This window comes from Camelus dromedarius, chromosome 12 (assembly GCF_036321535.1).
Source record: "Camelus dromedarius isolate mCamDro1 chromosome 12, mCamDro1.pat, whole genome shotgun sequence".
Taxonomy (NCBI): Eukaryota; Metazoa; Chordata; class Mammalia; order Artiodactyla; family Camelidae; genus Camelus; species Camelus dromedarius.
Genome location: NC_087447.1, coordinates 2,342,375 through 2,356,747, shown reverse-complemented (window position 1 = coordinate 2,356,747; position 14,373 = coordinate 2,342,375). Strand labels below are relative to the sequence as shown.

General features: G+C 55.6%; 1 protein-coding gene across 10 annotated transcripts in view; it reads left to right on the top strand.

Moving 5' to 3' along the window:
- Positions 1-12,518, top strand: part of OSBPL5 (oxysterol binding protein like 5) — a 64,580-nt gene extending 52,062 nt beyond the window's left edge. For 6 of the 10 annotated variants that reach the window (XM_031447882.2, XM_031447881.2, XM_031447878.2 and 3 more), the window contains 9 exons: positions 476-574; positions 5,984-6,081; positions 6,535-6,624; positions 6,704-6,840; positions 7,259-7,444; positions 7,714-7,840; positions 9,206-9,344; positions 9,836-9,938; positions 11,654-12,518. In XM_031447882.2, the coding sequence (XP_031303742.2) occupies positions 476-574; positions 5,984-6,081; positions 6,535-6,624; positions 6,704-6,840; positions 7,259-7,444; positions 7,714-7,840; positions 9,206-9,344; positions 9,836-9,938; positions 11,654-11,792 (1,118 nt within the window). In that variant the 3' untranslated portion in view covers positions 11,793-12,518. The other 4 variants (XM_031447886.2, XM_064492010.1, XM_031447885.2 and 1 more) reach the window with 4 other exon arrangements.
- The last annotated feature ends 1,855 nt before the right edge of the window (positions 12,519-14,373 follow it).

Here is a 14,373-nt window from a genome sequence, read left to right as displayed (position 1 = left end):
AAACACAAGTGCTCAGCAAGCTCTGAGTACGTCTGTGTGCCCAGCAGTCCACAGAGGCTTGTGGGCTTAACCCACCTCTTCCACCCCGTTCTCCCGTCACCATGGCTGTGACTCTCAGCGCTGAGTGGGCTGTACCCATCTCCAGGGGCATTTAAAATCAGAGCAGGGGCCCTAGTTTGAAAAGGTCTGAAGCCTTCACCCTGAGAATCCCTGCTTTAGTAACTGAAATAAACATTAACTCGTGGCAAGTTAAGTAACTTCTCAGGGTGAGTGACTTGTCTGAACTGGATGGGGCTTTTACAGAATCTGAGGCTCAGAGAGGTTAAGTGACCCACCCACAGTCATACAGCTGGAGGTGCCTGGGACTCGTGCCACCTACTGAGAAGGGAGCGCAGGTCCTGTGACTTTAGGGGGTGGGCCCCCAGGTCCCAAGCATCCGTCTCCTTTCACTGGTCCCACTGCCCCGTCTCTGCAGGGAACTCACTGTCGGCTCTGCTGGACGGCAAGGCCACACTCACCTTCCTGAACCGGGCAGAGGACTACACCCTGACCATGCCCTACGCCCACTGCAAAGGTGAGGGCCGCCCGAGGGCAGAGCCCAGGCCGGCTCCGCCAGTGAGAACCCTCTGGTTCTTGTCTGTTTGAAGGTATCTTTATCTCACCCTCCCTCTTCCAGCGCGTTTTAGCTGGTGTGGGGCTCCAGGCAGACAGCTCTCCTCTCTTCTCTGAACATCTGTGACCACTTTCTGACTTCACTGTGGCTGGTGGTCAGACGGCCGGCCACCTATTTGCTGATCTGCTTTTCCCTGTAGCTGCTTTTAAGATTTCCTCTTGTCTTCGGTGTCTTGCAATTGCTAGGATTCGGATTTCTGTTTTATTTTTTAATTAATGGACTTTTTTTTTATTTACTGTGGTTTTATGTTTACAAGAATTTGAGCAGAAATTACAGAGAGTTCTGGTATACCCCCACCCCACCCCCCCCCACACACACATCCCCCATTAACATCCAGCATCAGTGAGCCAATGTTGACACATTATTATTAACTACAGTCCATAGTGCATTTTGGGGGTTCACTCTTTGTGTTGTTCCTTACATGGATTTGGACAAATGCATAGTATCATGTTTCTACCATTCCGGTATCAGAGTACCGTTACCACCCTAAAATGCTGAATCCACCTGTTCATCCCCCACCCCCACTCCTCCCAGCCCCTGGTAACCCCTCATCTTCTTTTTTTTTTTTAACATTTTTTTAATGAGTAATAGTCATTTTACAATGTTGTGTCAAATTCCAGTGTAGAGCACAATTTTTCAGTTATACATGAACATACGTATATTCATTGTCACATTTTTTTCACTGTGAGCCACCACAAGATCTTGTATGTATTTCCCTGTGCTACACAGTATAATCTTGTTTATCTATTCTACATTTTAAAATCCCAGTCTGTCCCTTCCCACCCCCCCGCCCCCTTGGCAACCGCAAGTTTGTATTCTATGTCTATGAGTCTGTTTCTGTTTTGTATTTATGTTTTGTTTTTTTTTTTAGATTCCACATACCGTGATCTCATATGGTATTTTTCTTTCTCTTTCTGGCTTACTTCACTTTGAATGACATTCTCCAGGAACATCCATGTTGCTGCAAATGGCATTATGTTGTCGGCTTTTATGGCTGAATAGTATTCCATCGTATAAATATACCACAGCTTCTTTATCCAGCCATGTGTTGATGGACATTTAGGCTGTCTCGATGTCTTGGCTACTGTAAATAGTGCTGCTATGAACATCGGAGTGCAGATGTCATTTTGAAGTAGGGTTCCTTCTGGATATAAGCCCAGGAGTGGGATTCCTGGGTCATATGGAAAGTCTATTCCTAGTCTTTTGAGGAATCTCCATACTGGTTTCCACAGTGGCTTTCCTTGCTTCCCTCTCCCACTCTTACTGACTTAGATGTCTTCCTCTCAACTTCTTAATGTCTCCATTGTTTTACTTTTTTCGGAATGTCATAGAGTTGGAATCACAGGGTGTATTTACCTCTTCAAACTGGAATCTTGACTAAGCCGCGTGTATTTTCTTTTATTGAAGTATTGTCAATGTACGATTTGATGTTGCATCAATTTCTGGTGGAAAGCATAGTGTTTCAGTCATGTATATACATACATATATTTGTTTTCATATTCTTTTTCATTATAGGTTACTGCAAGATATTGAATGTAGTTCTCTATGCTGTACAGAAAAAAAACTACTATATATAAAATAAACAAGTTCATCTGTTTTATATATAGTAGTTTCTGCAAATCCCTAACTCCCAGTTTATCCATTCCCACCCCTTTTCCCCCCTGGTAACCAGAAGTTTGTTCTCTATGTCTGTGAGTCTGTTTCTGTTTTGTAAATAAGTTCATGCGTGTATTTTTTTTAAGATTCCACATATAAGTGATATCATATGGTATTTTTCTTTCTCTTTCTCGCTTACGTCACTTAGAATGATGATCTCCAGGTCCATCCATGTTGCATAATGGCATTATTTTATTCTTTTTATGGCTGAGTAGTATTCCATTGTATAAACATACCACATCTTCTTTATCAGTCATCTTTTGATGGACATTTAGGCTGTTTCCATGTCTTGGCTATTGTAAATAGTGCTGCTGTGAACATTGGTGTGCAGATGTCTTTTCAAATTAAGAGTTCCCTCCAGATATGTACCCAGGAGTGGGACTGCTGAATCATAGGGTGAGTCTATTTTTATTTTTTTAAGGAACCTCCATACGATTTTCCACAGTCGCTGCACCAAACTGCATTCCCACCAGCAGTGCAGGAGGGGTTCCTTTTCTCCACAGCCTCTCCAGCATTGATCCCTTGTGGACTTTCAAATGATGGGCATTCTGACCGGATGTGAGGTGATACCTCATTGTAGTTTAACTTTGGATTTCTCTGATAATTAGCGACACTGAGCATTTTTTCATGTGCCGATTGGCCATCTGTATGTCTTCATTGGAGAATTGCTTGCTTAGGTCTTCTGCCACTTTTTGGATCGGGTTGTTTATTTTTTTGTTATTAAGCTGTATGAGCCATTTGTATATTCTGGAAATTACGCCCTTGTCAGTCACATCATTTGCAGATATTTTCTGCCATTCCATAGGTGGCCTTTCTGTCTTGTTTATGGTTTCCTTTGCCGTGCACAAGCTTGGAAGTTTAACCAGGTCCTGTTTGTTTATTTTTGCTTTTATGTCTGTTGCCTGGGGAGACTGCCCTAGGAGAGCATCACTGAGATGTATGTCAGATGATGTCTTGCCTGTGTTTTCTCCTAGGAGGTTTATGGTGTCTCGTCCTGTGTTTGAGTCTTTAAGTCATTTTGAGTGCATTGTTGTGTGTGGGAGCGAGTATTCTAACTCCACTGCATTACACGCAGCTCCAGCCTTCCCAGCACCACTTGCCGAAGATGCAGTCTTTTCTTCACTGTGTATTCTTGCCTCCTTTGTTGAAGATTAATTGACCGCTAGTGTGTGGATTTATCTCTGGGCTCTCTGTTCTGTGCCACGCAATATGCATTTAAGATTCCTCCATGCCTTTCTGTGGCTTGATAGTTCTGGATTTCTTTTTAATATTTTATTTGTATTTGTAAGAGTTTTTGTTGGTTTGAACTTTCTAAGCTGAGATTTCATGGTTTTGATCAAGTATGGCAGTTTTTAAGCTAGTATTTTTTTATGCTGACTCACCCCAATTTTTCCACTTTTCCCCCTAGAACTCCAGTTAGATGTAAGTTAAACCGCCCAGTCTATGCTCTGTGTCTCGTATCTTTTACCTCTTTACATTCGAGATCATTTCTTCAGATCTAACTTCAGCGCTGACTAACCCACTGTTTAACTCATCCACTGAGTTCAGTTTCGATGTTTTGGGGGGTTTTTTTCCCCTAAAAGTTCTACTTGATCCCATTTCAAACCAGACTATTCTTTTATACTTGTATCTTATCCTTGATCATTTTGCGATTCCTTCTGTAAACACAATTGTTTTATATTCTCACTAGTGAATCACGTTTTTTAAATTGAAGTACAGTCAGTTTGCAATGTTGTGTCAGTTTCTGGTGCACAGCAACGTGTTTCAGTCATACAGGAACAGACATATATTCGTTTCCATATTCTTTTTCACCGTAAGTTGCTGCAAGATACTGAATATAGTTCCCTGTGCTCTACAGTATGAACTTGTTTATCTGTTTTATACATATGAGTTAGTATCTAAAAATCTCGAACTCCCAGTTTATCCCTTTCCACCCCCTTCCCCCCAGTAACCATGTTTGTTTTCTATGTCTGTGAGTCTGTTTCTGTTTTATCAATTAATTCATTTGTCCTTTTTTTTTTTTTAATATTCCACGTATAAGTTATATCATATAGTATTTTTTTTTTCTCTTTTCTGGCTTCAACTTTTTATTACGGAAAACTTCAAATACGTATGAAAGTACATTGAACCCCCAGGTGGCCACAACCCAGCCAGCCCCCAGTCGTGTAACCTTTGTACCACATCACTCACGTTCTGGCTGGAACCCCAGCTGATGCGCATGGTGCCATCGATGGCTGGCGGGAGCCGTCAGGTTGGCTCCTGGGTCCTCTGCATACAGTCCAAGTGGCCTGCCTCCTTCTGGCGTGACCCCAGGAGACACTGACATTTCTAGCTCTGGACGTCAGATTGACCACTTCTCCAGTGAGCCCCAGGTTCCTCCCATCAGAAAACGATACTCAGACACCACAGTCTGGAGACTAGGTCTGTTTCTTAGGAGTAATTTGTTTCTAGGGCTTTCCAGGGAGCTGAAGAGACATCTTTTTTGTTTTTAAGCTTAAAACAGATACACAGCAGACACACAACCCCCAGAACAACACTAAGCAGGCCCGCCGCCAACAGGGCTGTGGCTGAAGACGGCGTGCGATGTGACTGCTGCGTTTGCTCTGGTTCTAAGCAGATCCCACTGGCATTTGTAAGGTCATCGAATGTTCCCCTGTGGGATCACACCACTATGTGACACTCATTCTGGTCTTTTTTGTTTCATTTCACTTTGGATTTTTAGGAATTGCCTTTTTTTAATTCCGCTTTTTAAAAGAATTATGTAAATGAAACATCCACCTGGTTCCAAAGTCAAAACCACAAACGGAGGTAGCGACAAGTCTAGGGTCTCTCAGACCCCCTCCCCCACCCCTGGGAAAGAATCGGGCCCTGCTCACCCTGCCCCGCACCCTTGGCCTCGTCGGTGTGTCCGGAGCAGCTCGGAGACCCTCCCTCCCTTCTGCAGAGCTGCTCCATCGTGTGCACGGGAGGATTCGGGGGTGTCTCCAGCCTTTTTGCTATTTCAATTAGCTTGTCTTTTTTTTTTAATTTTTGAAAGATACATTTTGTCCCACATTTCTAAGTGTTTCAGAGTGAGAATGGTTTTCTTCCTTCCTTTCTTTCTTTCTTCCTTTCTTTCTTTTATTAGATTAATCCCTCTATATGACCAGAAATGGAAGATTCATGATTTCCTTCACTAATTAAAAAATGTGTGTATTTGGATCAAAAAAGCCATGCCTGGCCCGCCCTGGGCGTGGCAGGGAGCAGGGAAGTCTCGGCACCCACGTGGGGCAGGAACTACAGAGCCAAGTAATAGACCCTGATGAGTGTCTCCCGGGGAGCCTAGAACAGGGGCTCCCTGGAGGAGGCGACCCAGCAGAGGGTGGGGTGTCTCCTGGACGTAGCAACTCACACGAGCAAAGGCCCTGGTGGCAGAGACGCGGCGCGCCGGTGGGGAGCCAGTCGCTGAGGAGCCAGGCCCAGCCCCGGGCTCGGTCCCCCCGGGGAGACCCTCTCCAACCTGGTGGCCCTGCCCTCAGGAGCACCTGCCCCCACCCCCCCCGCTGCCCCTGCCCGCCCTCCTGGGTCTGACACAGGCCTCCGGGCCTCAGTGTTGCTGGGACAGGACTCGGCTGGCGCAAGGGCGGCCCCTGACCCCGGCACTGGTGGTTTCAGGAATCCTCTACGGCACCATGACCTTGCAGCTGGGCGGCAGGGTGACCATCGAGTGTGAGGAGAACCACCTCCGCGCTGAGCTGGAGTTCAAGCTCAAGGTAGCGCTGGACACAGTGCCTCGGCCACCGAGGGCCTTGGGGGTGCGGGGCCGGGCCGGGGAGGGGCGAGGCTTAGGGGGCCCCACCCACCCTCTCTCTGCTCCCAGGATCATTTTCTGAGCAGAGGTGCTAAGGGCACAGCTCTGGGCTTTCCCGTAGCACAGCTGGGCCCAGAGAGGGGAAGCGGCTGCCCGCAGGCCACACAGTGTTGCCAGGACAGGCCCAGGCCCCTTCCCCACCGCAGGGCACGGGACGGCCCCTGCACCCTTGAGCTCAGGCGAGGCCCTGGGCGTGTGTGGCCGCCTCCAGCCTCGGGTTCCGTCCCAGCAGGCCTCCCGTGCATTCAGGCCTCGGGGCTCCCACCCCAGCGAGGAAGGGGCCTCTCTTCCTCCCCAGCTCTCCGAGGGGTGCAGGGGCCTGGCCCTCACGCGTCCATCTCGGCTGTGCCCACAGCCTTTCTTTGGGGGCAGCACGAGCATCAACCAGATCTCAGGGAAGATCACATCAGGAGAGGAGGTCCTGGCGCGTCTCATGGGACACTGGGTAAGAGCCACCCTCCAGGCAGGCGTGGGCACCGCGGGCCGCGGCCGGCGCCTCTGACCCGCCCGGCCGTCTGGGGCAGGACAGGGAAGTGTTCATCAAGGAGGAGGGGAGAGGAGGCACCGAGCTCTTCTGGAACCCGAGCGGGGAGGTCCGCGGGCAGCGGCTGAAGCGGCACACGGTCCTGTTCGAGGAACAGACAGAGCTGGAGTCGGAGAGGTGAGGCCGGCACCGTGGGACCTGCTGACCCCCGCCGGGCGTGGCTGGGCGAGCAGCAGCTCTCCAGGTCGGCAGTGCCGCAAGCCCATCCCCTGGAGGTCCCTGGCAGGGAGGATGGACCCTCCCTCGTGGCGGCTGGAGGGAAAGGGAGTGAGGTCCAGGGAAGAGCAGGCTCTGGGTCAGATGACCAGCCACATCACAGGGAGGTCCCTGCTGGTGGGAAGTGTGCATTCAGCATGGGAGAGAACCGTCTCCTGGGAAATGAACAGTGCCCTGGAAGACACAGTCACCCGGAGAGGCAGTGAGCTCCCCGTTGCTGGAGGCAATCGAGTAGGGGGTTGCTCTGAGCCTCCCCTCCAGTGTGGAGGGGACAGGGCTGCCCAGGTACCCCAGCCTAGAGTGGGTGCTCTGCCCACAGGCTCTGGCAGCATGTCACCAGGGCCATCAGCGACGGTGACCAGCACAGGGCCACACAGGAGAAGTTTTCACTGGAGGAGGCGCAGAGGCAGCGGGCCCGAGAGCGCCAGCAGAACCTGGTGCCCTGGACGCCACGGCTGTTCCACCTGGACCCTGCCACCCAGGAGTGGCGCTACCGATACGAGAAGTGAGTGCGGGTGGACAGCAGACCGCCCACCCAGCCTGGCTCTGGGCCTGAGAGGGGAGGGCTGCAGGCGCTCCTGCCCCTCTGGAGGAGCAAGTGATGGGGGGGTCACACAGGAGCTCCCCCTTAGGCCCTGCACATGGGTGCAGGCAGTGGTCGCTCTCCTGTGGGGGCTCCAGCCACTGCTGGGAGGCTGAGGCCTGGGCCAGGATGGGGCCCCCTCACTCCGAGGGCCACTTCCCCTGCCAATGGACACCCTCTGGACCCTCCAGCCACAGGCCCTGGGACCCCCTGAAGGACATTGCCCAGTTTGAGCAAGATGGGGTCCTGCACACCCTGCAGCGGGAGACCACGGCCCACCAGACCACCTTCCTGGGCAGCCCAGGGCCCAGGCACCAGGTCAGCACCATCCCCAGGGCCCCTGCCTGGGGTCCTCCAGGTGTGGTGCCACCGCTCCACCTGCCTGGCCCTCCTCCTCTGGGCCCCTCACCCTGTCTCACTCTACATCCTAGGAGGGTCTCCTCTGGCATCACCCCTTGTCCCTTCCCTGCCCTTCCCTGCCTTGCATGGGGTCAAGACACCTGGGTTTGTGGGACACTCCATTCCTGGGGTGCCCCAATGTTCAGGGCACTGTGCCAGGGCCTGCTGGTCCTAGCCCATCACTCCCCAGAGCCTCCCCATGTGGTGTCCGTAGCACATTACACTTTACAGATGTAAAAACTGAGGTCCTGGGCAGCCCAGGGACGTGCCCAAGTAGGAGGAAGAGGAGCTGGCATTTACTCAGATGCCAGGGGCTCAAAAGAGCAGGCAGGAGGGGCTCCAGGAGGCAGGAGGAAGAAGAGATCTACACAAAAGTGCCTTTTGCGGGAAGCTTGGAGTGACGCCACATGTGGAACAGCCCCTGCTGCACCAGCTGGGTGCCTGCTGTGCACACAGCCGGGAGGACGGGGCTCGCCCGTGCTCCCCATTCTTGCCCAGTGGCCCCGATTTCCCCAGTAAGTAGGGGCCACAGTATCTCACCAGCCATGTGTCCCGCCCCCTCCCCTTCCCCCACAAGCTGCAGCCCCTCAACTCAGATGCGGGCCAGATGGCCCCAGCCCCCTCCAGCAGGGGTCCACCTGCCACCCCTCTGCATCTCCCTCCCTCTCCTCAGCCTTTCCAGTCATCTTGGGGCCCCCCCACCCTGAGACCTGCCCCTGTGGCAAAATCCACCTGTCCCAACTCTGCCCCACCCCCATCCTGCCTCTGACCCCACCTCCCCATCACTGATACACACCAGGGCCACACCAGAGCATCCAGTCACCAACCCGGGCCCCTCCAAGGACACAGGCCTGCTGTCACGTGGCCACTCCTGTACTCAGGGGACTTGCTAGAGGCTGGCCCAGCCTGGGTGTCCTTCCGTGCTGGGGGAGCCCTAGCTGTCAGGTCACAGAGGGCAGAACCATCCCCGCCCCTGCCACCTTCATCTCTGCCTGTTTCGGCAACCAACACAGAGGGGCTCAGCCCCCTCTGTTACCCAAGAGGAAACCGAGGCCCGGCAGCGGAGTGACTGCTCCAGTCCGGCTGGGGCCGGGGCAGGCTGGACCTCCTCCGAGCCCCCCACCACCATCAGCATCCTCCTCTTCTTCCTGCCTCTTCTAGAGCTGTGTCCGCAAGCCCAGCGGCACCCTCGCGGCTCCCTGAGGGCACAGCTGGAGCGCGGGGCCAGCGAGCATGTGGTGGGTGTGGGTGGGCTCTGGCCACAGCTGCTCCCTCTCTCTCCAGGGGCCTGGCCCAGCCCGGCGACTCCGCAAGGCCAGCGACCAGCCCTCCGGCCACAGCCAGGTCACCGAGAGCAGTGGCTCCACGCCCGAGTCCTGTCCAGAGCTCTCGGACGAGGAGGAGGACGGTGACTTCGTTCCTGGTGAGCCCTCCTGGGGCAGTCTCTCTGCAGGAGGGTGGGGCAGAGAAGCATCCAGTGGAAGCGCCCCACCCCCCATCCCCACCCCGACCCTGACTGTCCTCCCACGGGGCCTCCTGAGCCCGGGGCAGATGAGGGTGTGGGAGGGGGCAGGGCTCCCCAAGTCTGCGCTCAGAGGGCTGGGCAGTGTGAGGGGCAGGGCTATGTGGGGTTCGTCTGTGACTCTGATTCTGCTCCTGCCTCTCTGCCTGTTGCCCTCAAGGGGTGCCTGTCTCACCAACATGGTCCCTGCTGCTGCCATGTCTGCCGCCAGGGTCTGTTAGAGGCCAGCTGGGCCCAGGATTCCCTCCAGAAACATCCCTCGGTGCCACCTCCCTGTGTCATTAGCTGCACAACCCCAGGACCCCGCCTGCCATTTCCCCGGACAATCCCGCTCATCCTCACTACTCCTCCTCCCCTCCTGTGTTCCCTTGTCCCCTGGGTCCCCATCTCAGGCTGCGAGAGCCCGTGCCCTCGGTGCAGGAAGGAGGCAAGGCGGCTGCAGGTGCTGCACGAGGCAATCCTGTCCACCCGGGAGGCCCAGCAGGAGCTACACAGGTGGGCCGGGGCTCCATGTCAGCGCAGGAGAGCCAGACCAGCGGGGGGCAGGCGGTCATCTGGAATGTCACTCGGGCTAGAGCTCCCAGGACTTCCAAGGGTCTGGCTGCTGGGTGTGGACAGGCCGGACCTCCTGGGTTCTGCCCTCTGTGAGGGGGCAGGCAGGGCACGGAGATTTGTTTGAAGGGGCTGAGCTGGTGAGAAGGATGCTGGGCCAGGCATGGGCTTGATGGAGCCCCAGGTGAGCCAGGGCTGGGCTGCCGGTGGTGCTGGTGGTGGCGGGTAAAGCCAGATCTGAGCTGGAAGGGGTGCCGCCGGCAGCGAGTGTCTCTCTGCTGTGTCCACGGCTCTGTGCATAGGAGGTCCAGCTGGGTGAGCAAGAACGCGCTCTGGGATACCGGTGTCCAGAGACGCAGCCATGCTTTCCAGCTCCGCCCAAAAGCCAGGTTCCTGGCTCCAGTCCAGGCTGTGGGCTGTCTTGCTGTGAGACCTCGGGCTGTCTGTGCCTCAGTCTCCCCATCTATGAATTGAGGTTGACAGCAGTGACCCTGGGGCAGGAGGAAGATGGAGTAGAGGGCTGAGCCCTGTGCCCGGCACCTGGCCAGCACTTGGCAGCCATTAGCATCTGGGATGCTCAGAGAAGTCTAGACTTGTAGGACTGTGAGGAGGCCAGCTTTCCTGCTCCCTTGACTCACCAAACGCTTGGCACAGAAGGGTCTCACACCTTTTTAGTAACCAGCTCCCTTATGAGGCTGTGTGGCGCCAAGAAAATGGGATACTTGGCACCTTGTAAGCATGGGAGAGGAATGCAGTCTGCGTGGTCAGGGAGGGCTTTCTGGAGGAGGATGCTGGTGGCCAGGAAGGAACTGGAAAAGGGGGAAGCAGGGGTCACTACTGAGAGCAGTGGGCACCACAGGAGGGTCGCTGCTGGGAGAAGGGGCGAGTCGAGGTGAGAGGGCCGAGATGGTGGAGCTGAGCCCGGAGGCCGTGGGAGCTGAGGGGCCAGAGCAGCCGTCCAGCACCACAGGAGGAGGCTTGCTGCAAGCAAGTGGCCAGTAGAACAGCCAGAAGCTTCTGCAGAGGTCCAGACCCACAGTGACCTCAGAGTCCAGGGCAGGAGTATGGGATTCCTGGGGCTGTTTGTAATACAGAGTCTCAGGGGGAGCCCGCTTCAACCACAGACGTTCACCCAGTCCCGGAGGCTGGCATCCGAGGTCCAGGCAGGGCTGGTTCTTCCCAAGGCCTCTCTCCTTGGCGTGGAGACAGCCGTCTTCTCCCCACGTCCTCACGTGGTCATCCCTCTGTGTGTGTCTGTGTCCTGATCTCCTCTTCTTGTAAGGACACCAGTCCTAGGGCATTATGACCCATCCTAGTGACCTCATTTTACCTTAATCACCTCTTTAAATGTCATATCTTCACATATGGTCGCATTTTGGGGGTGATGAGTCAGGATTGCAACATATGACTTTGGGGGACACAGTCAGCCTGTAACAGGGGAGGTGGGAGGGGAGATGTAGGAAGCCCAGCTCCCAAGCCCTGACGCCAGCCCCCTGCATGTGTGCCTGGGAAGCCCGGTGCAGCCTCTGTGCCCTGGGGCCCCACCCTTGAGTGAGCCACTCACCTGCGTTTGCATCCAGAGGACAGGGATGTGGCGACCTGTCTGGGCTGGCTGGGGCTGCCCACTTGAATTCCTTGAATGCACCCTGTCATTCTAGGCATCTCTCAGCCATGCTGAGCTCCACCGCACAGGCCAGGCAGGCGCCGGCCCCAGGCCTCCTGCACAGTCCCCGCTCTTGGTTCCTGCTCTGCGTGTTCCTGGCGTGCCAGCTGCTCATTAACTACATCCTCAAATAAGAGCCCTTTGGGGACGGCGTGGGCATCACCTACAGGACTCGGGCCGGCCCCAGCCTCCCTCCCAGCACCTAGCACTTTAAGCCAGCCCCGTGGAGGCAGAGACTTGAGGAGCCCAGCTGCTGTGGCCCATAACGCTGGACAGCAGGCGGGACCTGGGGAGCCGCATGGGGTCCCCCTGGGAAGGGGCTGGCCTTTCCCTCGGGGCCCTCCACCCGGTGCTGGCCTTAATGCCAAAGCCAAATGCCACTGTCCTCATGCGCTGCGCTCCCTGGCATCATCACTCCACGTCCGCCACCACTCGCCACGCGGGGTTGAGGGAGGTGGGAGAGGGGGGCCTGCCAGGCTTTGGAGGGTTGCTCCCCAGCAGGGGTGAGTCAGGAGTTTTGAGGAGCAAGCTGGGAGTCCCCAGGGCCCCAGTCCTCCTTAGACCTGAGGCACAGGCCGTCCTTTCCTGTAACCCTGCCTCAGGTGAGCTCCGGGCTGCTCTGGACGGGGCACTGGGGGCTTTGTTCTGCCCTCGTGCTGTTTGGACGGAGCCCAGCATGTGCCCCTGCGGGACCCGCTGCACCTCGCGGGGCCGGGCGTGCCAAGGTGGGGCGGGCGGGCGTGGGCAGGCAGCGGTGCCCACGGCCAGGTGGGACACTTCGCTGAGACTGGTGCACGATCTTCCCCTTCTACACGTTTTTAATAAATGCAATTGCAATATTTTAGGCAGGCTGCAAACAGTGTCTGGCGTCTGGCCTCCATTCCTGTGTCAAATGCCACGTGGGTGCATGTGCGTGTGCGAGCATGTGTCTGTGTGTGCCTGCGTGTGTGTGTGAGCATCTGCACATGTAGATACACACGGAGCCTTAAGCTATGCTGTGGCAGTACCATCTGAGCTGACTGTCTTATTTTCCGGTTCTTGTATCTGTGTTCTTGCCTGCTCCCCCCAGTCTGGGGGCACGTCTATGCTCTACTCCTTGAAATAAATGGACACACATGTTGCATGTTGTCTTTTGGGGGGATTTCTGGAAACCATAGGGGAGGGTGGTCTTTCAAGGGAGAGACTCAACGCCAGCAGTGGTCTGTCTGGGGCTGGAGGGACCCAGGGAGGGGTCCAAGGTCATGAGGATGGAGGGAAGAGGTCCTGGGAGGATGGGGTTGGGTTTGCAGGGAGCAGTTAGAAGCAGGCCACCCTGTGGAGCAGATGCCAGGAGGCTAGATTCGTGTCAACCAGCCAATGAGCCAGCTGAGGAAACAGGAGGGGCACTACCCAGCAGGGGACTCCAAGGCAGCCCTGGTCTCTCCCCTGCAACGATGACCCCCTTCCCCTGATGCCCCCAGCACAGCCCTTCAACTCCACTGTGTCCACCATTCCTGGTACTCACTGCCACCAGGGCCAGCGTGAGTGGACCTGCCTTTGCTGAGACAGCTGAGGATGCTCCTGAAGGAAAGGGTGGGAGTAGCAGACCACAGACCCCACACACCACAGCAAAGGGAGACAGCGGACCAGCCCTAACAGCACACGAAGGATAAAAGACCCAGGACAGGATGGAGCCAGGACTGGAGCCAAGGAAGGGGCAAGTGGGCACTGCCATTCCAACCGTCATGCCTGCCGTAGGCAGAGGACTCCCAGGGCCCCTCTCCGAGGTCAGTGCCCCAGACTGGCTCTGGAGCCCCACTGCTGGAGAGCGAGTGTCCCGGAGGTGGCAGTGTTCCACATCTGGATTCCAGGGCAGGCTGCTCTGGACTGGAAGACCTGGGCCACCCAACTTGCACCCTGAACCCTCTTTCAGAGCCGGACTTGGCCACCCTGGTGCAGCCTGACTCGCCAGCTCTTCCAATCCCTGCCCCCTGCAGCTTCCGAATCTCGTCCAGAATTCTCTTTATGACCTGGGCATGCTAAGAACTATTCTAAGTCAACAAAGAAAAGAAAGCTGGGTGGGCACAATCCCAGGGAAACAGGTGGCCAGTGCACAGAGAGGTGGTTGCCAGAGTGTCCTGTGGCACCTCCACGTACTAAAAACCTGGATGTAGTTTCTGGGTTCATCAGGTCAACTGTTGGGTGTTGAGATGCCGGTGGGGCCATCTAGGAGGGTGTGGGGTGCAGAGCTGTGCCTCTCACCCCACCCCCACTCAGCACGCCCCCCACCTGCACCACCAACCCTGTGCCTGGCTTGGCTCCCAGGGTATGTGGGCAGGACGAGGACAGGGCAGCTGAACTGGGAGACAGGAAGCTCAGGAGGGCACGTGCCCTGGCCCCACCCCACCTTCCAGAAGCCCTAGAGCAGCAGGAGCAAGTTAGAGGCGGGGCACTTCCCTGGGGACATGACATCACCTCACTGGCACTCGTCACCTCCTGGGGTGACCTGCCAGCAGCTTGTAGTAGGAAGAATTTCTAGCAGAAGGGACCTGGGTCCCGGGCGGGGCTCAGAGACTGGAGCAGCCCACCGGCCCCTCCTGGAGTGTGGGGCTTCCGTGGGGGGGTGGCATGGAGGAGGCTTAGGAGACTAAGGGGACTGGAGCTCCCTGTTCACCTGCGGGGGCTGTAACCCGTCCCCCCCCCCACAAAGAGGGGTCTCCTCCCCTGGAATCCCTC